This window comes from Atractosteus spatula, chromosome 2 (assembly GCF_055471065.1).
Source record: "Atractosteus spatula isolate fAtrSpa1 chromosome 2, fAtrSpa1.hap1, whole genome shotgun sequence".
Taxonomy (NCBI): Eukaryota; Metazoa; Chordata; class Actinopteri; order Semionotiformes; family Lepisosteidae; genus Atractosteus; species Atractosteus spatula.
In genome coordinates, this window is record NC_142707.1 from 28,580,779 (window position 1) to 28,605,788 (window position 25,010).

Below are 25,010 nucleotides of genomic sequence, written 5' to 3' on the forward strand. Positions count from 1 at the left end.
GGCTACATCAAAGGCTCAATAAAAAAATTACACAAAGACTTTGGTGATCACAGTGAGTCACAGAATTCATGCAGTTATTACCTTAAAGGGATATACAACCAATTACTGACTGTTCTAATATGCTAAATTGTATGTATAGAATTACTCAAAAATAATCTGGTTTATACTTATCACATTAACCTCATCACACATTATTGGACTAAACAGCAAAATTACCAATTTTGACTGCAGTGTTTCAATACTTTTGGAGGTCCCTGTAGTACTGAGTTGAGTCGTGTATTCAGTATTTCTCCAGGTTGATCAATATTTCAGTATCATACAGTATACAGTATGTACTGTAGTCAGTGTTTCTCCAGGTTTATCAAGGGCTCCTCCAAGGCTTATTCCAATGGAATGACCCTGAAGTTATTAAAAACATACTTCCTGGGGCCAGTCAACAGATTAATTATTCATTCCCTTGCCCATGGATTTGTTTCTGATTTAACCTTAGTGCTGCAGTTTCATTTATTCAGTTAATTATGCTGCATTAGACTGAATTGGTTTAAGTGAGCTATCTGACAAAAGAAGGTGTGACACTGTGGTTTTACAGGACACTAATCTCAAGCTTTAATTGGGGAAATAATTAATTGCTTTGGTCCCTGGAGGAAGGTTTATGCTGTTTGTAACAAGGTTAAATCAAGAAGTGAGCCTCCCAGGCCTGTTCATTTTTATTGAATTTAAACTTTTTCAACCCATAAATGCAGCTGTGATGGCATTTCATCCACAGTCCTCTACTTTAGTCCTGTTTTAATTAGTACACAGAGGTATATCCACAATCTAGTAACATCAAGGCCATAAAATGTAAATGCAAAGAAAATGAGCAATTTTAGAATTATATGAAAGCAGTGAAAAGAGAGACATGAATAAATATTACTCAGGCTTATCAAAATATTTTAACAATATAAAAAGTGATAAACATTAAACAAACAAGAATGTTTTCCTTAAGGACCTACAATACATGTTCTGAATCACTTTGATCACAATAATTACAATTTAAGATTTTGTATTTACTATTTTAACATTTTATTACTGATACTATTCACACTTAATTTACATCTAATCAAAATAAGAGTAAAAGTCTAGTTATTTTAACAGGGCAATAATAATCATTCTTGTTTTTATACTGTACAATGAAGGCACACAAGACTGAAACTGTTGTTGTGCACTTAGTATATAGTGTAGCATCAAAATAGAGACATTTTAATTGATTTGATGAAGGTTACAGGGCCAGCAAGCATTGTCCAATAAGCAAACTAAAGCCTGCTACCAAATCAAACCCCTTGTGAAACCTTAGTAGACAAGGTCTATGAGCATTCTTGTTTCAGAGAAGTACTTCCACAATCCCAAGTTTTCACCAGTTTAATCAAAACACTTTCATTTCATTCAATAATAAGTGAATAGTACCTAATTTTTTACTTAATCTGAAATTAATTTATAGTAGCTAAATTGAAATGAAAATTTAACCACCACAGTAAAATAAATTGTTTTTGTTTGTTGTTTTGAATTCCCATTGAATACGTTTTTTTCAATGAAATTACTCATTTAATAAAATCGCCATTCAATCCCCATGAAATTCCCAGCACTCTCTAATGAGTCTCTAAATGGCCAAGAGATGATACTGGAGTACTCTGCTATGTAATGATGTGTAAGAAACATCTTCTTGAAGCAGCACTGTGCTTAAGAATTTTTAAAGCTAAAATTTAATTTAAAATCTCCAACTATTTGCGTGATTGTAGTCAATGACTTACCCATTTTGTGCAAGGTCGATAACTACTAAATCTTTTTCTAGAAGGACCACTACAGCATAAGGTTCCTGAAAATCTGTTAGGAATAAAAAAAAGATTAATGAATAAATGAAAATCTGAAAAGTCACAAAACTTTTCATATATGTAAGATGACTTAAGACTCTCATCTTAATGTCTGAATCTCTATTTTATGTAACAAAAGACTATTTAGGCCTTTCAGAGTCTTCAATAACCATCATTTGTCAAGTTCCCAGTAACTATGTCAGCAATTTTACTATGTACAGACAATAGGCTATTTCAAAATATGTTATGGTTTTAAATTATTTAAAATGTTAGAAGTTAGCTGACTTTTTAAAACTGATTTTAAAAATAGGGACAAGTTTCTCTTGTTTTGATTTTTAGTATATACAAAAAATGATATACGAAACAACAACAATTTAATAAAAAATTCAGCATGTCAAAAAAATTATGCAAGTAATCATGGGAGATGTTTCACCAAAATATGATCAAAACAGAAAATGGACCATAATTTACAAGGAAGAAAAGATGATGCACTTTTTATGGAAAAGAAAGCAATACACCAGAGAATCAGACCAGTATAGAACCTGAATTACTTTGACAACTTAAGTGGATACTTATAGACTTGTTGTATGTACATGCAAACGTACTGTATATTCTCTCTTGCTTTCTGTAGGAGACTACTACAGAGTTACAGTACATTTACAGAATAGCAATAGCAAGCAATGTAAACATTTTCATTCAGTCTTAAAGTACGTCATTACATAGGGGTGAGTGCTAACTATCTTTTGTTATATATTTAACTTTTTGTATGCTTCTAGAAATTTAAAAGAGTACAGATTACTCTTCACTTTACTGATTTATCGTAGCACTGAGCCAACATAATGCTATAGAGTTTTTTTTCCATTATAGGGCAACACAACCTCCCAAAAATAGAAAGTACAAAAATACTTTGTAATAAGCTATAATAAAAGTAATTTAAAAAACTATGTGTGAGGCACAGAGGCTCAGTGAGCATTGCTGTCACCTCACAGCTACAGCTAAAGCCTCAAATATAGCCCTGTTAGTGTAGAGTGTGTCGGCTTTCTCCAAGTTCTCCAGTTTCTTCCCACAGTACAAAGATATGTTGTTCAGGTTAAGCGGCATCTCTATGTCATGCCCTGTACGTGTGTGTGCTTAGTGATGGAATGACATCTTGTCCAGCATGTAGTCAGGTTAAGCTCCTTTTCACTTCAACCCTTCAACTTCGACAACGATAAAACAGTGAAAATGCACGGATGGAAAAAATGTAATATTTTTTAAAGATTTTTTTAAGCTTGAGTAAAATAAATTTATCTTTAAATTGTCTTTTTTTTAGAAACATACCTCTTCTTGTTGCCTTCATATCCTAGGAACATTTTTCAAGTGTTTCAATACTTTGTTATATAAACATCTGACCATTTGAGATCAAAGAAGGACTGCAATTCAACACCAATGGCACCTATTTCTTATAATATCAACCCTGGCATTAAAGTTGTGACAACCTACAGCAACATGTTGTTAATGACAAAGGTACAGTAGCATGGTTTACAAGTAGAAAAACAAAGTGACTTTCATTTCATGATGCTTAAATACATATACATACATATACTGTATCTAAATCCCAAAACTGAACTGTTTATTCATAGATCAGCCTCAAGAGAAAGTTGGTTTCAATAATTAGAAAGTCAGGATAACTGACTGAAATTAGGAAACTAAACAACCACAATCCTCTCTGCCCTAGGTAAACACAAATTGTGTTCTCTTTAGAGATGCAAAGATTCAACCTAATGATTCCAATGTTACTGGAAAATGTATTGTTGCTGACATTTAGAGAAATTACAGCAAAGAGGTGCTGACTCTGGACTCCTGATTGGCTCAATGAGTAAATGATCTCACTTAAGTGCTGGTTGAGCTCTATGATCCACGCATCACAGCCTCGAGCACGCGTCATGTCACTCGCTGACTGTGAATAGGATTTCCCTGGCAGTGGCTGAACACTGCTGAGGATCTAGTAAGATCAGCTCTTAGCAACACAGCAACCCCTGCAACCTCCCTAACTGTCAGTAAGGGACATGTTTCTCCTACACTTAGAGCTAAACATTGGGGTCATGTAGCCCCAAAGGGTTACAGTGAGTCAAAGAAGTCTGCCTACACTTCCTCATTCTCCACTCTCCATTCTCCTCATTCAACCCTGGTGGCAGGGTTCGCAGCTGTGACCCAAGATGTTAAAATACTTAGGTGTTTATGCAGACAACTTACATCATCTTGACAATTTGGGGAAACATAAAGGTAAAAAAATGCTATGGTATATAGTTAAAAACTTAGAATTTAAATCATGGGATGTTATGTTAAAATTGTATAACACAATGGTAAGCCCTCATTTAGAATACAATTTTTGTTACCCAATTTATAGAAATATAGAAAATATATTGCTCTAGGATCTGTTAAGAGAAGATCAACCAGAGAAGATAAACCATTTAGGCTTAGGGGAATGTCCTATACTGAAAGGTTGAAGGAAAGTAACCATTTTAATGTAAAAGGTACAAGACTATAAGGGGACCTCATATAATAATTCAAAATCTTCAAAGACCTTGCGGATTTCTTTATAATGAACAGTAAAGCATGAATCACAGGGAATGAATGGCAACTTTAAGTGGAAATGTGGAAGTGCATTTCTTTATCCAAAGGGTTGTGGGAGTATGGAACAAGCTACCCAGTCATGTTGTTGAAGCTGATACACTGTTTTCTTTCAAGAAATAGCGGGATGAGATGTTTGGATCAATTAACTACTAACTACCAAACAGGCTAGATGGGCCAAATGACCTCCTCCCATTTGTACTCTCATATAATTTGTGCAATACACATGGTAACAACATGATACTCACTCAACCTAAATCGGGTGGGTTAAACTAAAAACAAAAGTTCTAATGGTCCACTCAAGGACTTCTTAGAAGTAGTTGTGAGGACTCATACTTGGAAGGTTGTATTTTTCAATGGAGTAATTTTTCTCACTGTTTAACTAGGAAACCCATTGCTTTTATTCCAAAAGCAGTGCTTCTCTATGACATTGTGCTATTATCTTCCTGTAAGTGAACAGGTGTTTCTATAACCAAACTGCTTTCTTTTTTGTTTGGCTGAATTTTGAGTAACTATGAAATTATCTTAACAGGAAGGGATGTATGTGACCCATGACAAACACTGTTCATTCACAAACAACCTTGCCAATGTAATTTTATGTAACATGCATAAATGTCAGTAAAGATTATATTACTTTTTTGGGATTTAATCTCCTTTACAACGTTCACAAAGAACACATTAACACATTAATAGTATAAAAATATCAGGTGCAACTGAATTATGTTATTAACCATATTGTTTTGAAAAACAAATACTACATAAAAACTAGCCAGAAGCTAAGTCAACAATGATTTTAACTTACATTTCATTTTAAAAAAACATGAGCTTATGTTGGATATTGACATTGACCAAAAAAGACCTGTAAGAACTGTACTCCGCTCACTTCTTAATTTTAATGGTATACACCATTAACCTTTGTAAAAAAGGTCCACACTTACTTATTTAAAAAAAATGGATTTACTTTAAAATAATCTGCATTTATGTATTGTAAAGCAGAATAATATTTACATACTGTACTGTTGGTGGGATCATATACTGTACAGTATTTGCCAGGAAAGTTCAGATTACTTGCTGTACTGTACATTATTCAATAGCAATCAATTTAGCCTAAATAAGTTATCCCCTGCTTTTAACAATCTAAACTGAAATAGTGGTCAAGTAGAAATACCAGTATGGGGCTATGGAAATTAATAATGTATGTTGTACCACACATTAAACTAAACATGCTCATGTTTAAAATGCAAAAAAAGTAATGTAACAATTTAAAATTCATGTGCCTTTTACCTAATGCTCTGCATTAAACATATGTACATAAGTAACTTTGAACTACATTTCCCCATTTTAACAGTTCACAATTAGATGTGATAAGTTATGCTTTACAATTCTTTAAATTATTTATATGAGTTTAAGTTAAAACAATTTAATGATTTTTATCTCTGCAGAATCACTACTGACATTTGTCCATTATTTTATCAACTGACAGTCTTTAGTAGCTTATTGTGGTCCTAACTCTGTAGAATCAAGTAATAAAAAAATTATAATAAATCAAATTTAAATCAAAACCAGTCTGATTTGATTTGCAGTTAGAATCATGCATGGCACATTTAGAATTCTCTATACTTAATAATATACTGTACCCCTGAAGCTGTATTTAGAAAATCTGCTCACAATTCTGTTTCTTTTTTTACAAAATAACCCAAAAACTACAGCTACAACTCCGAGGTGTTTCACCTTCGTTTTAAAAACAAAAATCCGACAGCAATCGTTATTCAAAAGGAGTATGGATTTTAAGATATATCATGTTTTAGCTTTACAAGAATCAGAATATACAGTACTGAAAAACACTACTGTGCACTACGTGTGTCAAATCATTGCATAACTTTGTGACTGTTACCTCAGTTCACGAAAAAAGAGATTTATAATGTAGTAAAAAAGTATTAAATCTAAATGTAGAATAATGTAGTAAATCTAAATTCCAGAAAGCTTATGTAAGGCATCCAAACACATCATTTGAAAATATGTAACGCATATAATCTTCAATGTCAGCTGATACTGGAACTCACAGGTTGGGGGCTAGGGACCAGACAGTGCTGCTTTTGTTACATTGTACAAATCACCCTATAAAACAAAAGATCCTGTAGTCAATGTCAGTGTCAGTCATAAAACCAGACTGTTATCTGCTACATGGACTTAAATATTTATTTTGTTAACTCTTTGTCAAATCAGATTGGCTAAACCCAGGAAAGGTAGCAAAAATTCATGTTTCATGTGCCTATTTCACCAATGAATCCTCAGATAAATCATCAGCTCCCTTTACCAATCTTCCTTTCAATACCTCTAGTGTTCAATAACCATTTAGTATAATACTGCTAATATTCACAGCAAGCTGGTGCCTAAGCTAGCAGACAACAGACACAAAGCAGGATACACCCTGGACAGGAAAGCCTGTTCACTATGGGGTGTACACACACACTCATGGGGTAGATGCTAATTAACCTTGACGCCATGTCTTTTAACTGTGGGAGGACACTGGAGCAGCCAGTGAAAACTTGTGTGGTCTTGGGTAGAAAATGTAAACTCTACATAGATGGTGCCTCAGGACCCAGGAGCTTTGATGAAACAATGCTAAATGCCATGCCATAGTGTACAGCACCCTTCATTCGTACAGTATAACAGAGAAATCTAAATAAGCATAAGTGTCAGTATCACAACATATAACCTCTCATTTGCACATCCCTTTACTCAAGGGTATGCAAAGCATTTTCTTTTCTTTCAGCCGATCTCAGCCTTTAACCTTGAAAGATCCTTGTGATAATTATTTGGCAGTTGTTGTCATCAAAAAGAGTCTTACACTAAACAAAAGCAGCATAAAAGAATAACTTAAAACAATTACAGTTGCCTTTAAACAATACTGAGGCCCAACGTAGAGAATTTGTATAACAAAAAAGTGTTAAGAACCTCTTCATTTTCTTTAATTCGACCAAACCATTCATTCAGTCATACAGCATCACAAAAACAACTACATAGCACCAACTAGAAACTGAGGAAAAGCAGTGAACTTCCAAACACTTACCATTTGGATATGGTGTTTCACAGAGGGTTAGAAAATCAACGATAGGATAATCCATTTCTAGTACTGCAGTGCTCTTTCCATGCATCACTGTTAAACATGGTCTTCTTCCCACAGTGTCATATGACAGACCCCCTGAAAGAATCATGAATGGATCTCTGGGGAAAAAAACAATTGAATACCACTAATGAGACTGTTAAGAAGTAATGAATAAAATAATCTTGCTTTAAAAAGCCAAGAAAATCCAGATCAAGACTGACAGTCTTACTTTATAATAGACTAGTAGACGAAAAATAAAAGGGAAAAGTATTTTTCTTGTGAACAACATTTGCAAGCACAAAGGTGACTGAGAATGAGATTGAGAATGCGAGGCATATAAAACCCGCACAAGTGAGTACTGGAAAAGTATTTTGCAATTTAAAACCTCTCAACAGTTCTGACCATAAATAAACTTCTGCTCACTACATTGTCTATAAAATGGGTAAGTGCTGAGATAAATGAGATAAAGGGGATAACAAAACAGATAAAAACTCTGAGTGAGTTGATTAGACTGGTTAAACAAGGAAATACCATAAAAAGTGGTGTACTCAGATACTCATAAGAGCTACATAATTAAATAATAAAACCAGTATTTTTAATTTATAATTAGAATCTGTATGACATTAATAAGAGCTGATATCAAATACAGTAATTCCTATCAGTAGGTGTTCTGTGAAGTATAGAATCTTTTCTCTTCGTGGCCTAAAAACAGAATTGTAAAGAGTGATTTAAGAGTCATTAATGTGCATCTTAAGCACAGTAGGAAGTGTGGCTTGTTCACATGCCTTTAATGTGCTAGGAATCAAAACATGACACTTGCTGTACAAGATGAACCCTAATTAGCAGTCCCTGTGTGCCTTGTTCCCAGGAGATCAACTAACTTGAAGATGAGTAACTTAAATGCCCTGTGCAAAACATTGCAAGACACACTTTAGAACAAATTTAAACCCCAAAGATTACATGTAAAAACACTAGCTTTATCACCAAGAGCAAAACAAGCCCTTACCCAGCTCTGGTTGTTTTGTATTCAACTTTTAAGATAGGCTTGCAAGGTTCTGGTTTTTTTCCATCCTTCGGGTGCTTTCCTGAAATAGAACAATTTCAACAGTGTTCAAACAGGTCAAATCAGCTCTTTCTCCCCTGATGCTGCCCTTGTCTCTGTGTAGATCTTTTACGTGCCTCTTAGTAAGACAAGACCATCCATCTAGCATATGTGTATTTCTACAAATTTTCAAGACATCGCACAGGGCAAAGATATCTAATAAAGGTTCACAGTTGGCAACCTAGCTGGTAAAGCAACCTAACTTCAAAAGATATTTTAAATTGAATATTGCAGATTCCAAACCTATATACTTTTACCACACATTTTCAACCAAACAACTTCCTTGTGAGCACTGCTGTGTTTGTGGGATATAGTACACTTTCTAACTCGTTTTTGGAGGCCCAGTGGGAATTAAACTCAGGTCAGAAAATGAAATGATTGGCTCTCTTAGCTAGGACCTGCACTGGCACATCACAGAATTGCAATAAAATAGGAAAGGTACAGAGCTACAACAGAAAGAATTCAAGTCAGGACTGAAGTGCAGGAACAGAACAGCTGAATAGAATAAGAAACAGTTTTTCTTGTGCGTGCTGTCACAATAAGCCACAAAAAAACATGATTCTGTATATAACAGAAATGCCTCTCCTACTTTTCTAAACCTAAAAAAATATTTTTAATGTTTTCATAATCAATAGGATTTAGCAAATCTGATTAAAGCTGATTAAAACAGCTGCTTTAATTACGTTTCTTATTTAATACATAAGTACAGTACAGGCAATTTTCAAACAGTTAACTTTTCAAATAGCTTTTCCCTTGTTTACCATTACTTGGCTAAAGTACACTGTAATATTGTACAGTATATCATATTATATCCTAATGAGTCATTTAGGATATGTTACAGTTAATTTTCCCAAGAAATGATGCATGGGGGGTTACATTTTTTACATTTCCGTGGTGGAGGTTTAACTTGATCTATACATTGTATCAATTTCCAAGAAAGAGCTGTGATTACAGAGACTGGGGGATTAAACCTACTCAAACGGATTATGCTCTAAAGTTGACCTTGTCTCTTGTGGCATAAGATTCTTGTATTCCCATAGGTTGTCCTCGTAGTACATCTCGCCGATTATGCATGAATTAGCATGCTGCTAATAAAAGTCAAGAAGGTGGCTAAGGGGTATTTAGAAATCAGTTGCTTGGTTTAACTGAGTGAAAATTAATTATTTATAATGCAGCATAAAAATGGAACAAAGTTAATAAATGCAACCCCTGACATTTTGCAGACTATTTTTATCTTTGCCCAGTCAAAGTATCAAGGATGGTTTAAGATGTCTGTGGGACATACAGTAAGTCAAAGAAAGAAGGTTCCCATGGGGTTTTTGCAGCTCTGAATTGACAGTAATTGACACCCAGTGCATCTGCAACAGACCTGGGAAGGAACCTGTAGCACAGCTGCTGAGGCCCATGTACTGTAAGAATAGTCGACGACATGTTTTGCAAGTCTAAACCTCAAGAGATGAGGTAGAACTGAACCACATCCATCTTGCGACAGGTGACTTCACCTTTAGCCTACACACTACACTGAATGACCTATGGTTAAGGAGACATACATAACACATTATTTTCCATACTGTAACCTCATCTTAATAATGCTCAAGTGAAGGCTTCCTCAGTATTCAAGAACAGCTGTCTTATTATGTAATTAACTGTACAGAGTCAAGCTGATCCACCAGACTCACTTCTCTTTTGACATGAGTGTGATTTTAGCTCAGACTGCTGAAAATAAAAGGTTTAAAATAAAGGTCAGTGAAATCACTCTGAAATGGATGAAACCTGCTGCAATTTCTAAATCACATTTAAAACAGAACAAAAAGCCTTTCTTTATGCAAAGGGTTTTGGGAGCAAGGAACTAGATACCTAGCCCATTTGATATTGAATCTGTTATGGGTGTGACACCCGAAGAAGGCTCCACAGCTGAAATGCTGTGTTTCTTTGCTTCTCAGCATGGAATAACCTTTACTTGTTCCTTTGCAGCCTACGCATGCTGCTTGAACTACGTGAATCTCATATGCTGATGTCTTTCAAGAAATGGCTGGATTAAATATTCAGATCAATTAGCTACTAACGAATGGGCTTCATGTGTTGTGTTCATGTGTTGAAAGGAATCCTCTTGTTTTAAACTGTTCTTATTAAAAATAAAAATAGTTTCAATCTCTAAACCACAATTCATTGCATAATAAAGCAAGATAACAGTATTGAGAGAAAATATGTATAGCTTTCAGCAAGTGAGATCAATATTTCTACCTTTTGAAAATGTCATTGTAAAGATTCAAAAAGATTTATGAGTACAGAAACATCTTTCCAAAAAATTCAAAGTTTAGACCTGTTATGCTTACAGACAACTAATACTTAAAAATTCCTCTCCTGGATGTTAAGGCTATTTGTCTCAACAAAAGCCAACCCACAACACAAAACCCAGGTTTTCCAAATGGACACACATGCCATTTATCAACTGTACTTCCTCATGTCAGCCTCTAAAATGCAAACATCAGAATATAAGAATGTAAGTCAATCATTTTGTCAACAGCAAATTATTTAACAATTTTAAACTCTCAACATTTCTGTTGCGAAGTAAACTCTTGAGAAAGCCAGTCTCAGACAAAAACTTTTTTTAATGACCTACCTCATTAAAATTAAACCATAACATCCAAAGTCATGTTTGATCTTACTGCTGTATTTCACTTTGGGGTTCTGTTATTAATGAAATGTCAAAACAGATCTATCACCATCCAGTTTTTCTCTGAATGCAACTTGCCTTGCATAGCATTCTGTGATTTTATGAAGGGTGGGGAAACCAGACATTTTAACAAAAAGCCTACAAGGCAAAGCCTAGGACGACAATGATAAACAAAAATGTTGTCTTCTGTCAAAGCCTAAATGACAGCTGTTATTTTGGTTTTGTAATTCTTAAAATATCTGAAGGCGGTTAGCATTGAGAAAAATTTATGCATATGAATTGAGACTTGGTTAATAAAAAGAAAAGAAAGAGAAAAAGTAAGGGGTGAATGTTCAAACTGAGGTGTAATTAGTGGAGTCCCACAGGGACCTGTACTAGAAGCACTTCTCTTCTTAATTGAGTGTATATGATCTAGATTCTGGGATAGTTAGTAAACTAATTCAGTTTGTAAATGATACCAAATTAGGAGGAAAAACACTGTAGAAGCTGTAAATTAAATTCAAAACAATTTAGTACAATTCTAGACTGGGCAAGCAGCTGGCAAATAAAGTATTATGTAGACATGTACAGTACAGGGTTTTGCATGCAGGTAGGAAAAAAACAAAGTATAAAAACAAAATGAGAAACACTCAGATAGAAGATGCTAGTTATGAAACAATACTTGGGTATTTATGTTGACACTGTTTATATCTTCCAGACAATGTGGCGAAGCAACAAAAAAGGGAAACAAAACATAAGGCTGTATAGTCAAAAGTGTAGAATTCAAATCCATCCATTTTCAATCCACTCAGCCATAGACTATGTCAGCAATAAACCTGAACGGGATGCCAGTATACTGTATACTGTAAGTGTAAGGAATTATTATTATTTTTATTCTGCATAGTTTATTTAGGATTATCAATCTAGACATTAGTTCTAGGCAGAAATTTGAAAACAAAACACAAAACCAAAAACAGAAGTCAGTTTCAAAGACTTGAACACCCCAAGAAAAGGATTAATGCTTAAGATGATGGATATCATGCCTGTAATAGTTTTTGTTCAGGAAGTGTAGTAATTTATTTGGGTATCCAAGCACTGCCTTCTATTACACATACATTTTAGTAACTGCATTTTTATGATAATTTGTAATTACTGCATCTTTTGTTTTAGTATGAAAAAACATTTTCTGTTTCTTAATTACAGAAAGTTAGTGAAATCAAAGAGGTTCCTGCCCACTTTTTAAGCCTAAAAAACAACAAAGGTGGACAAAAACATAATGCCACCACAGATTCCAGCTATAAAACCTGTTACCCACAATTTATTTTGTTTAAGATTATTTAAGATTATAAAGAAATTGTCAGGTTTTGGGTATTTTAATTAAAGATATTTTTCTAAAATACATTGAGAAGAAAATTAAAAAGGTCAACACAATGCATTTAGGAATTACTACTATTAATTTGAATTTTTGTTTTGTATTCTGCACATTAACAAAAAAACTTACATAACAAACAAGTTCAGTCTTAGTAACATAATTAAATGTGAACATTGCACAGTTCACATTTAATTATTAATTAATTAACAATGCTTTTGTGTGTGTCTTAGAGTGCCTTTGAAAATGCTAAGTATTTAATTAAATATTGTCTAAGAAATATTTGTATATGTTCTTCTGGCACTTTTTCTTCACCAATCTGCTATTGGTGTAATTTTAGGATTCAATCTGAATCATTAGGATATTATATCCTAAGCATTAGAAAAGGATGATGGCACTTTTCTAAAGCTCACTTTTAACATTTCATAAGGGTTAAGATCTTGTTTACAAATGAAGCTGCATATGTCTGGTTGTTTTGTTCAGGGTTAGTACTGTATTTTATTAAAAACAAACCCTTCTATACAAGGCACTCTTCTAATGGTTTTGCACAACCCTGCAATGCAAACAGTTCACCGTATACTAATATTATCTCTCACGAGTTCTGTAAGATTCCCAAACAGTCGAGACTGACAGTCTGTGCACAGCTAAATCTTACCAATTCATGTTGAATGGAAAATGCTTTTTTACATCTTTGTCATTCTAGAAACAATTAACTCAAATTGAAAAATTTACAACAAAAGGGTAACTTTGCCTTCAGGCCTAAAGGAGACACAAAATAATTCAAATGAACACAAGAGTACAGCATAACCAAGTTAAAGGAAGCAGCATAGATTTCTTTTTGTTCTTACCATGTGGTGTGATTATCTGTGCAGGTTTAGCAGGATTTTTTACATTCCAGATGGTCAAAGTGCCATCTGAGTGGCTGCAGATGAACTGCTTTCCTTCATGATGCCAGGCCACAGAGTGAATAGCCTAGAAAAAAATAAACAAACATGGATTCTGCTTTTTGAAATACCATTAGTAGGTTGTAGGAAGACTGACGTTTAAGATCTTACCCATACAATAACAAACCCCAGAGAAGGCACGACCATAAACAAAAAGTATACAGGATGACAAAACATGTTTCCTAAAGCTAATGGTAGTTAGATAAGATCATGTCTAACTTAAAAATGGAGCAAATACTATACATACTGTAGAAGTGGTATTTTAATCAACTTACAAAAACCTATATTACCAAACATATTTCTCAAACAAAACATTAAACATTTATGAAACAAATTTCTGCCTCCTTGCAAAAAGACAAATATTAAAAGCTAGTGTCTTTCAAGTGAGCTTTTAGTGTTTCTAATAAGTTTTGTTTCATTCTTAAAAGTACTGATGACATATTTAAATTATCTTTTCATACAGCCCAATGTATTCTTTTATCATGAAGCATACAAATTAATGCAGTACTGATGGCAATATCATTTGAAACGCTGCATACAGATGCAGCCATTCAAAACGCGTGGGGTACGCCACAGTACAACGTGGTGGGCGTGTCGCATCAAAACGCGGTATGACGCGGTGTAACACGTCATTTGACGTCATACCGGAAAGTATCCGGAATCACCTTGTAAAACCGCCAGGAGGAGCCAATAAAGCTTAACCTCTCATGTACAGCATTTGAGCTTATACATTTAAACTGTGTATTACAGCATGTTAATCATCAGTCATTAAAAAGTTGGTATATTTTATGAAACCAAGATTGCTCAGTTGGGCAAAAGTACACAACTTACCTTTATCATAAATATTTCAATTACGCAGAAATATTTTATGCATCAAAGCCTTTACCGAAGATATTACTAATAGTATTAATAGTGAATGACCTTGGACAAGCTGTAAACTCAAAGTATTACGCTGGTCCACATTATTTGCAACTGTCATTTCAAAAGAAAATACTTTATTTTTTCATTGACAAAAAGTAACACCGCAGCATTTTGTTGATCTAACTAACAATGACAGGACATTAGCTAGCCAATATGATAAAAGAATAAATGACTTTTTTTGTTTATTTCTTTAGCACATTTATTTGAACATTTCCATCGATTGTACAAGCACTGAAAAACTGTCCAATCCCTAGTTCGTCAGGCATTTTCTTTTACTATAACAGACATAAAAACTCCCTTGCTTTTAATAGAGCATTTCATAATTTCTAACAACAAAAATGATTTAAACTGCGACACTTATCATTCAACCAGGGCTCAAAATATCACAAGGATCCTCAAGAGCACAACAAAGACTGCAGAGAAAAAGATATGTGTATCAGATACACGAGAATCCAAGCTTTTTTTATCTACGCTTTCTTATCTATGCTAAGAAGTAGTCTTTAAAATTTATCACACAGTAAAAAGTCAAAATTCTGAGGTGTGCCTATACCAGAGATTACGGCACAGCTTCAGAATGGTGATTGGCTGACACCATCTGACACACCTCTGATTGGGGAAAAAAGACCTGCTGATCTGTTCTACATACCAGGAAGACAACAGAATATGTTGTTTCTATTCGAAACGTGTATTTTAAACGTTTAATTAAGAGGTAAAAACCTTACAGCGTACACAGATTTCTAAGCTGATCAGGAGGAAGAAAAATCACTCGTGTTTCGCACATAAATAGTGGTTATTAACTATCGAAACCTGTTTTATTTTATTTTTATTTAGATTAAGAGTTCCCGTCACCCCCATTTCCATTTAAATCGCAAACCCGTGTTTAATTAAATGTCTGACAATGCAACGTAAATTATCTTTGTCTTCTGCATAATAATGTTCACCTCTCTGTCCAGCAAATTAATAATCAACTATTTTATATAGTACCTTTAAAGGCAGGTTGAACTGTAGGGCGCAAATCCACCTGAGCCCAAAAGCCCAACATTAATGTGCATTTGCCTGGTGCTGCGTGGTTTTCACCACTCTCTGCGGGAGTGCTGGCTGTGACGAATTAAACCGGTTTCACAGGTATTTTCAAAGTAGAAGGGGGCAAGTCTTCCAGCGAAAGACACTCCCCCCCCAAAACCCCTTTTTTTTGCTTACAGCAGTACTACTTACAGTAGTACTTAAGTACAGTACAGTAAGTACTTACGGTACTTACTTACAGTAGATACCTTATTGATCCCGTGAGGGAAATTGCAGTGCAACAGCAGCTTAACACAGACAACACAGCCACAGTGTAACGAATGATACAATAATAATAATACAATACATACAATACAATCAGTACAGTGAGGGTGCACTAAAAGAGTTACTTACAGTCCAGAACACACAAAGAACAAACTAGAACAGAACAGTACGCAGAAAAATCGTATTGCACATATAAATATAAATATAGATGTAAATATAAATATAGATATATTGCACGGGTCCCTGGCATATATTGCATAAAAAACGGTTGTAAACGGGAAAAGAAAAAGAACAGATGTAGCAGTTTACTGTTCAGTCCAGAAACAGGTCATTGTCAATGTTGCCTCTGCCAAGACGCAAGGTGGATGCGTTGTACAGTCTTATGGCAGAAGGCAAGAATGACCTCTTGTAGCACTCCCTGTCGCACCGTGGATGAATCATTCTATTGCTGAACATGCTCTTCATTTCTACAAACCTGTCATAGAGGGGATGGGAGACGTTGTCCATGATGGCCTCTAGTTTGGACACCATTCTCCTCAGCCACTACCTCCAAGGGGTCCGGGTCAGACCCAATGACAGAGCTTGCTCTCCTGATGAGCTTGTTCAGCCTTTTAGAATCCACTGCTCTAATCCCAGGGCCCCAGCATACCACTGCGTAGAAAATGGCGCTCGCTACCACCGACTGATAGAACATATGTAGCATCTTACTACATACATTGAAGGACCTGAGCCTCCTCAAGAAGTAAAGTCGGCTCTGTCCCTTCTTATAGATGGCCTCGATGTTCTTAGACCATTCCAGTCTATCGTTGATGTGGACTCCCAGGTACTTGTACGAGTCTACCAGCTCCACACCACTCCCATGGATGTAGACAGGAGTAGGTTTGATCTTTTTCCTCCTGAAATCTACCACCAGCTCCTTTGTCTTTGTTACATTCAGTTTCAAGTGGTTCTCCCCACACCACTCCACAAAGCTGGTGACCAGTCCTCTGTACTCCTCCTCCTGCCCACCCTTGATACATCCCACAATTGCAGAGTCATCTGAGAACTTCTGCAGGTGGCATGACTTTGAGTTGTACTTAAAGTCCGAAGTATAGAGGGTGAAGAGGAATGGAGAAAGAACCATCCCCTGAGGAGCCCCTGTGTTACTCACTACCTGTTCAGATACACAGTTCTGAAGTCTCACAGACTGTGGTCTGCCTGTCAGGTAGTCAGTGATCCACGAGATTATGGAGGCACCGACTTACATCTCCTCCAGCTTCCTCCTTAGAAGTAAGGGCTGGATGGTATTGAAGGCACTGGAGAAGTCGAAAAACATTATCCTTACGGTGTTGCCAGCCCTGTCCAGGTGTGAGTAGGCCCTTTGCAGCATGTAGATAATTGCATCCTCCACACCAACACTGGGCTGGTAGGCGAAATGTAGGGTGTCCAGTGGGATGGGATAAGACCAGCCTCTCCAGTGTCTTTATGATGTGAGAAGTCAGTGCAACTGGTCTGTAGTCATTGAGGACAGAGGGGCGCCCTTTCTTTGGTACAGGGACCAGGCATGATGTCTTCCAGAGCACAGGGACTTTCTCCAAGCGCAGGCTCAGGTTGAACAGTCGCTGGAGCACTCCGCTCAGCTGATCAGCACAGGCCCTCAGAACTCTGGGACAGACATCGTCTGGTCCTTACCCTGGTGCAGCCTCTTCAGCTCCCTCTTCACCTGGTCAGCCGTGATGGTCAGCCTGGCCTGGGGGATGGTTCTCATAGCACTTTCAGTGCTGCAGGTGTTAATGGCGGAGGTGTTGGAGAATGGCAGCTGTGGGGGATGGGGGGGGGTGAGTAGCTGTTGGGGGTTGTAGCTGTAGCGGCCATGATTGTGGGGGAATGGAGGAGGTGCTTGGCAGTACTTCTCGCGTTAAGAAAGTTAGGTGTTAGCATAAACTATTAGTAGTCAATAATATAAAATTTAACACTGTAATAAATTGTGCTAATAATAAATTCTATTCTACTCTGAGAATGTAGGGAGGAGGAAAAATGCCCTTGGTCTTTTCACTGATAAACTTGTGTCAAGCTGTCAACAAAAACCAGCTGTCAAAAAAAGTCAATTGAGTGTCCATAATATTGCTATTTTGCTATTGCTAATTGGTTTTGCTACTATCTGAGTCTCTGTGTCTACATTGTTTGTAAACAAACCAGTTTCACAGGTATTTTCAACCCCCAGCCACAGTTGTTTCATCAGTTGTTATCCTGTAAAGCGCTTTGAGAAGCCACCTTTAAAGGCGTTATATAAAATAAAGTTTATTATTATTAATAATATTGATAATATTCTTCCTCCCAGAACTGAAATTGTTGTTGTTATTGTTGTTATTATCCTGTAAAGCACTTTGAGAAGCATACTGTCCAGCATATTGTATTTCATTGCACTTTGACAGATCGTCTTATAATCACTTGTTGTCAGAATATCCCCCCCCTCCAAAACCCCTTTTTTTGCTTACAGTAGTACTACTTACAGTAGTACTTAAGTACAGTACAGTAAGTACTTATAGTACTTACTTACAGTAGTACTTCTCGCGTTAAGAAAGCTAGGTGTTAGCTGATAAACTTGTGTCAAACTGTCAACAAAAACCAGCTGTCAAAAAAAGTTTTTTTTTTTTAAAAGTCAATTGAGTGTCCATAATATTGCTATCGCTAATTGCTATTGCTACTATCTGAGTCTCTGCGTCTACATTGTTTGTAAACAAACCAGTTTCACAGGTATTTTCAACCCCCAGCCACTGTTGTTTCATCAGTTGTTATTCTGTAAAGCGCTTTGAGAAGCCACCTTTAAAGGGGTTATATAAAAGCACCTTTAGCCTTGTTCTGCGGGCAAGGTTGGCCCAATGCCACCGCCAGCGCACCTCACGGTGCCTGGCCACCACTGCGTCATACCACACAGCTGCCAGCACACTGCACCGTGCCCGGCCACCACTGCATCACACAGCTGCCAGTGCACCACACCGTGCCCGGCCACCACTGCGTCACACCACACAGCTGCCAGTGCACTGCACCGTGCCCGGCCACCACTGCGTCACACAGCTTCCAGCACACCTCACTGTGCCAGGCCACCACTGCATCACACAGCTGCCAGTGCACCTCACCGTGCCCCGCCACTACTGCGTCACACCACACAGCTGCCAGCGCACTGCACCGTGCCCAGCCACCACTGCGTCACACAGCTGCCAGCGCACCTCACTGTGCCAGGCCACCACTGCGTCACACAGCTGCCAGCGCACCTCACCGTGCCCGGGCACCACTGCGTCACACAGCTGTCAGCGCACCTCACTGTGCCCGGCCACCACTGCGTCACACCACACAGCTGCCAGCACACTGCACCATTTGTGCACACTAGGCAGGCCTATTGACCTTTCACAGACATGCCTTGATGTGTGAAACTTTAATTCTCTTTGTAGGATTTTTTGAACATGGTCTTTTCGCAAATCAGAGGGTCACCACAATTCACACTCAACCACATCACAGATCTACCACACACGCCTCAGGATGGTGACATCACTGCCTTTCATATGAATCCTTTCATATGGAAAAATTTTGACACTGCGCTTAACAATCTTAGGAAGATCACAAAACCTGATAGCCTGGTTTTTGCCTAAAAAAATCACGCCCGAGAAAGTGAAGTACTGTAGCATTAACTAGCAAAGGTGTTTCGCAGACGTAGGCATAGTACATAATTCAGGCTTTATGAACTCTAATAATTAATAACCCTAATTAATTGAATCCCAGGTGTGAGTTAATTTTTCACTTGAGCGTATGGAGGAGTGTCAGCCGCGTCAGCCTGCTACGTTTCATGAATCCTTCTTCAGGTGTGAGGGTCTTTAGCTCAAAATGAAATGCTTGGAGTTTGTAATTTAGGGCACTCTAAACGATTTAAACTTTAATGCAGGAAAAATGTATTTCCCAGAAGCTATACTGATTCTTATGGAAGCTCGTTTCCGCCAGGGAGTAAAAAAAACGCGCTATGGTATTCTCTCCGATGCAGTGCAGTTAAAACTGTTTACTGTTACTGACCATACCGCCTTCCTGCGGGCACTTTTCCTGTCCGTGCGGGAGGGTGGACTGTCTTTCATTAGAAGGTTAGCCTATTCTACTCTGAGAATGTAGAGGAGGTGGAAAGTGCCTGCGGTCATTTAATTAGTATTACAATTCGCACTGATTCCCTTGCGAAGATATGGACATAAGAATATTCTATAAATTGAATAACAACAAAGTGAAGGCTGTGAAAACATTCACAATGTGCTGTATACACAAAGCAAGTGTTCTCACAACTCGAGGAGGTTTCGTGAAAACTTTATATCGTGAAAAAATAAAGTCTTTTAGTTTACAAAGACGATTACTAAGAATGTGGACCAGGGTAATACTTTGAGTTTACAGCTTGTCCAAGGTCATTCATTATTAATACTATTAGTGATATCTTCGGTAAAGACTGACAACAGGAACATTCCTATTCTTTACTCAGCAGCTTATTAAAAACAGGGTGTTCAAACTTTTTTTTTTACACAGAAGAGTGACACAGCTTCGCGTTGTGAATCTGTTTTTCCGTGTTTACAAAGAAAGTGGAATACAGTAATACTACCTGCTATATAGATACATATTTTTAGATATTTAGATCCTTTGATTAATATAATTATTAATTTCTTTAGATACGTGATTCCATACTATATTCCCTATTATAAAACGGATAATTCCAGTCCTGAAATCTGATTGGCTGACACACATTCGAAGAAGTCCTATATTCTCTAATATACGCACACCCCGGAATTTTAACTTCACTGTGTGATGAAGAAATTTTAAAGACTACTTCTTAGCGCAGGTAAAAAAGCTTGGATTCTCATGTATCTGATACACATATCTTTTTCTGTTGTCTTTGCTGTGATCTTGAGGATCCTTGTGATATTTTGAGCTCTCGTTTTCTTTTTTTAAAAATGTTTGGTCTGAGCGTTCTTTAAGATACTTCTTAAAATTTAATTTATTTTGTTGTATAATGATAAGTGTCGCAGTTTAAATCATTTTTGTTCTTAGAAATTATGAAACGCTCTGTTAAAAGCAAGGGAGTTTTTATGTCTGTTATAGTAAAAGAAAATGCCTGACGAACAAGGGATTGGACAGTTTTTCAGTGCTTGTACAATCGATGGAAATGTTCAAATAAATGTGCTAAAGAAATAAACAAAAAAAGTCATTTATTCCTTTATCATATTGGCTAGCTAATGTCTTCTCTTTGCTAGTTACTTGTGGCTGTGTTTCTGCGTTGCATAGCAACGAGGGACTATATTCTCAGGAGACTGGTGGAGACTGGTGTGCCGACAAGCGGACCCTGCTGATGCGGGATTAATGCTAGGAAAGAGAGACAGTGATACAGCTGTGATTGCTATGTATTTTAAAACCCTCCTGCTAATACAGTCCTAAGGAGTAGGGCTAGAGTAGGAGGAATCCTAAGACTCCTCCCTCCACTTTAGAATCACATTTAATAGCTGACACAATAAGAGACAGCAAGAGACAGCAAAAAATAAACTTTTTTTAAATAACTATTTAGAACTGCTTCTATTTTCCACACACCAAAAAACACCAAAAAAACCTTAATAAGATAACATAGCATAATAACAGTTATACATGTTGTCAACCAGCACTATTGATGATGGGTTAACATCACAGCTGTCACTTTTATGCATATTGTGAATATTTCACAAAGCTTGTAGTAATGTACTATGCATAAAAATGAATGTTTTTACAGTATCACTGTACTGGGAACTACATCTCAATGAACACCTGTAGCTGGTAGCTATGAAGAAGTGCTCTTTGTGAAAAACGTAATCATGGTCAAACAAATCATGGTCAAACAAAACAAACAAAAAAAAAATTTTAAAAAGAGATCTCTCAATAAAACAATAGTCCTTCAGATTTACAGTGGCAGGCAAAACAAAAATGGGTAGTACCGTAGTGTATGTGAAACAGAAAAAAGAAGGATATGGAATTTTCATAACTCTTGCCCTTTCTGCTATGATTCAATTTTTTTTTGCCAGTCTGCCTGTTAATAACAGAAATATTTCTGAAAATCCTTATTTATACAGCAATAAGTCTATCAGTCAACCAGAAAACATACTTTGATGTGGGATCTTGTATAATATACCAAACAAGGCAAAACTGAACATTACTGGTCACAAATAGGCATGAATCAAGGCCGTGTCTGTCACTGGCCAGCTTGAAATGTAGCCTTATCAGCCCAGCTCACGGGTAGTTAGCTTTCTTGCCAAAAAATTAATTTAAGAATGGTGAAACAAAAAGCACTACAGGCTCCTGATGAATAACTGCTGGGGAGAGTGGTTCAATTAAGGAGGGGTGTCATTGCTCTTATTCTGAAGTCCCATGGAAATGAGAGCTTTCATAAAGTGACAGCACTCAACATGCTTGTTACTTTGCACTTCAATCTGGAAAATTGTTTAAGCAAAAATGTTTTAGCTATTTGACACTAACAGACTCAGTCGAACATTTAACAGGTGCCAGTCATGTTTTTTTTCTGTTAGTTTCTAGGGGTCTGTTGGTACTGACAGAATATTCCTAAAATTCACTAAATATCAGTCTATCCCTTTATCCATGAAAGCCAATCAAATATTTCTAAAGGCTAATCAAAAATAAATATACAGGCTGTTTCTTGCCCTCTTTAACATCTTATGAAGCTGACAAAAGAAGTTAAAGCCTTATAATGATGGATTGTTTTGTGGGATTTCAAGTTTTGAAGTAAACATCTATGGGAGAACAGCACATTAAAGAGCCACAGAGGTCTTCAGCACATAGTCCCTAGTTTTGAGAGACCAATTACACTGCTAATCCATAACTAAAACTTGTGTTCTCTTGCGGGAGACCAGCATCACAAATCACCCCCATAGGAAAGAGAGACAAGTACAATTAGCAGCATAAATAAATTAACATCAGTAAATGTATTTGTCAGAACATAAAGTGGATGCTCTGCTGATACATAAAACCAGCAAAAGCACCTGTATATATATTTTATCTGTTAAATCTGGCTTCTATTGTAAATTCACAGGCCCATCAAACAGTTGATCTACAGCAGACAAGGGCTTCCACACTCTGCAATGTTATTTTTGGTTTTGATGAACTACATGTTTACTCTGAAACTTGAACTCCCCAAAAGCAAAGAAACCCAAAGTGCTTTACATACAGTATAAGAGACCTACTTCATTCACTACTAAAGTGCAGCAAGCACCTGGGTGACGTGTGGCGCCATCATGTGCTTGCAGTTTCACCACACAACAGTTCAGGCAAAAAAAAATTTGAAATTACTTTATTAGCTGAAGTTAAAAAAGTTTAGTGAGGCCATACAGAACAAAGTCATAGTTGATTTTAGCCAAGATACCAGGTTAACAATCCTGTTCTTTCAAAAAGGGTCTGGGGAATCCAATCATGGGAGTCAGCAAACATCTTAAATCATTATTTTAGTTTTGTATATACAGCATGTTATATGTTTTCTATTCCTATTATTGATGCAGTTTTAGTTTTTTTAATGAGGTGTTTTACTCACCTCAGGGGTGGGTTGCCATTTTAGGTGGGGATGGAAAGGGGTGTTTTGTTGTGGTTTCTTTTTTTTATTTTATTTCATGTCAGGACTTTCTTTCAAAAGAAAGCATTTCCTACTGTACAGAGTTTTTGGTTACCATAGTGGGGTGCTGTTTGGAAATTCTGGTCTTGAGGGAAGTGTCACCTACTGCTCTGCCAATTTCACTTGCAGCAATAACCTGGTTTCCCTTTGAGTCTCCAATGTCAGTATGGACCAGGCCCAACCTTGTTCAACGTTTGTAATTTGGCTACTAGGTAAAAAGGTTGCAGATTTTCAGTCATTAACTTTCCACTGAATTTAACCCTCACTTTGTATGTATATAAAACATTACAAGAAGTATAGTAGTAGTACTTTGTTTAAAACAATTCATTATTTCAAGGGTTACAATGAGTTATAATTTTTCTTTCAATTATAACCTCCCTTTAGAATTTAAACTATATTGAGTGGACTAGGTGGTGAAATTGAAGGAGAGAGATACTGTGGGCTGGATTCGGAATAGTTACATAATGAATACGTAAGCTTGTTTTTTGCTTGCTTGCTTTGATATACTATTCTTTTCCCAATCAGCTAAATCTAGATAGTGATACAGTGAAACAGCAAAGAAATGGCACTGACGGTTCATTTTCTGCTTTTTGACAGACATCATAAATCTAATCTTGCCAGAACTAGAAATACTCATACAGGAAGCACAGTGTTTGTGGAGTGCACTTGACTCGAAGAATCTATGTTGAATTTGCATTAAAAAAAAACATCTGCAGATGGTGAGGCACTGCCCACTTCTAAAGTCCTATGACCTCCAACAACACAAAGAAAATGCTATGTGAAAATGTTTACTAAAACCCAGTTGAAATACAATTACTCACAATTATTTATACAGTTTTAGAATACTATATCACATAAGGAAAATTACAAAAAAGCTGTATCTGTATCTAAAATGGGCTCCTGGTAGAAATTCACAAGTGTAATGTTAATTATGAATTATGACAATTTTAAACTATCTGCAGAAATGTGGTGCAGGAACTGCAGGAATTGTTCTGCAGGAATTAGGAACATAAACTAATTTACTCCAGAATGTGCATCACTGCCTAGAACAAGAAAACATAACAGGAAAAGGCGGAAGTTAATTCAATGCTGAGAAGAAGAAAAATAAAAAACTCCCAGAAAAGATACCACAGCCAAAACATTGTTTTCTCTTTCTCTTTATATTTGGGACTTGAATTAACCTCCACTCTTCTTTTGCAGCACCCCACTCAGGACAAAGACTAACAGATTAGATGGAAAAAATGGCATCATTTCTATCAGGAAAGAAAATGTCTAAAAGTATGAATAAATTATTTTTGTTAGCAGTAGGGTCTACATTTAATGGAGAAGTGATACTGTGGTGAATAACAACATTTCAAGCTAATGGGTGTCTGTCAAACCACAGGGCCCACTGTTGCAAGGCAAGCCAAGGTACCCACACAACCACTGGTAGGGGAAGCTCAGTCAAGTCAGCTAATGACACTGCCAAGACCTGAACCAGTGATATCTACCGATATCTATACCACAGGGCTTAA

General features: G+C 36.6%; 1 protein-coding gene across 9 annotated transcripts in view; it reads right to left on the reverse strand.

Moving 5' to 3' along the window:
- Positions 1–25,010, reverse strand: part of LOC148839504 (syntaxin-binding protein 5) — a 203,080-nt gene that overhangs the window by 55,365 nt on the left and 122,705 nt on the right. For all 9 annotated transcript variants that reach the window (XM_088927892.1, XM_088927876.1, XM_088927847.1 and 6 more), the window contains exons 8-11: positions 13,545–13,668; positions 8,576–8,654; positions 7,534–7,688; positions 1,788–1,860 (exon numbers count right to left, since the gene is read on the reverse strand). In XM_088927892.1, the coding sequence (XP_088784018.1) occupies positions 1,788–1,860; positions 7,534–7,688; positions 8,576–8,654; positions 13,545–13,668 (431 nt within the window). The remainder of the gene's footprint in view (positions 1–1,787; positions 1,861–7,533; positions 7,689–8,575; positions 8,655–13,544; positions 13,669–25,010) is intronic.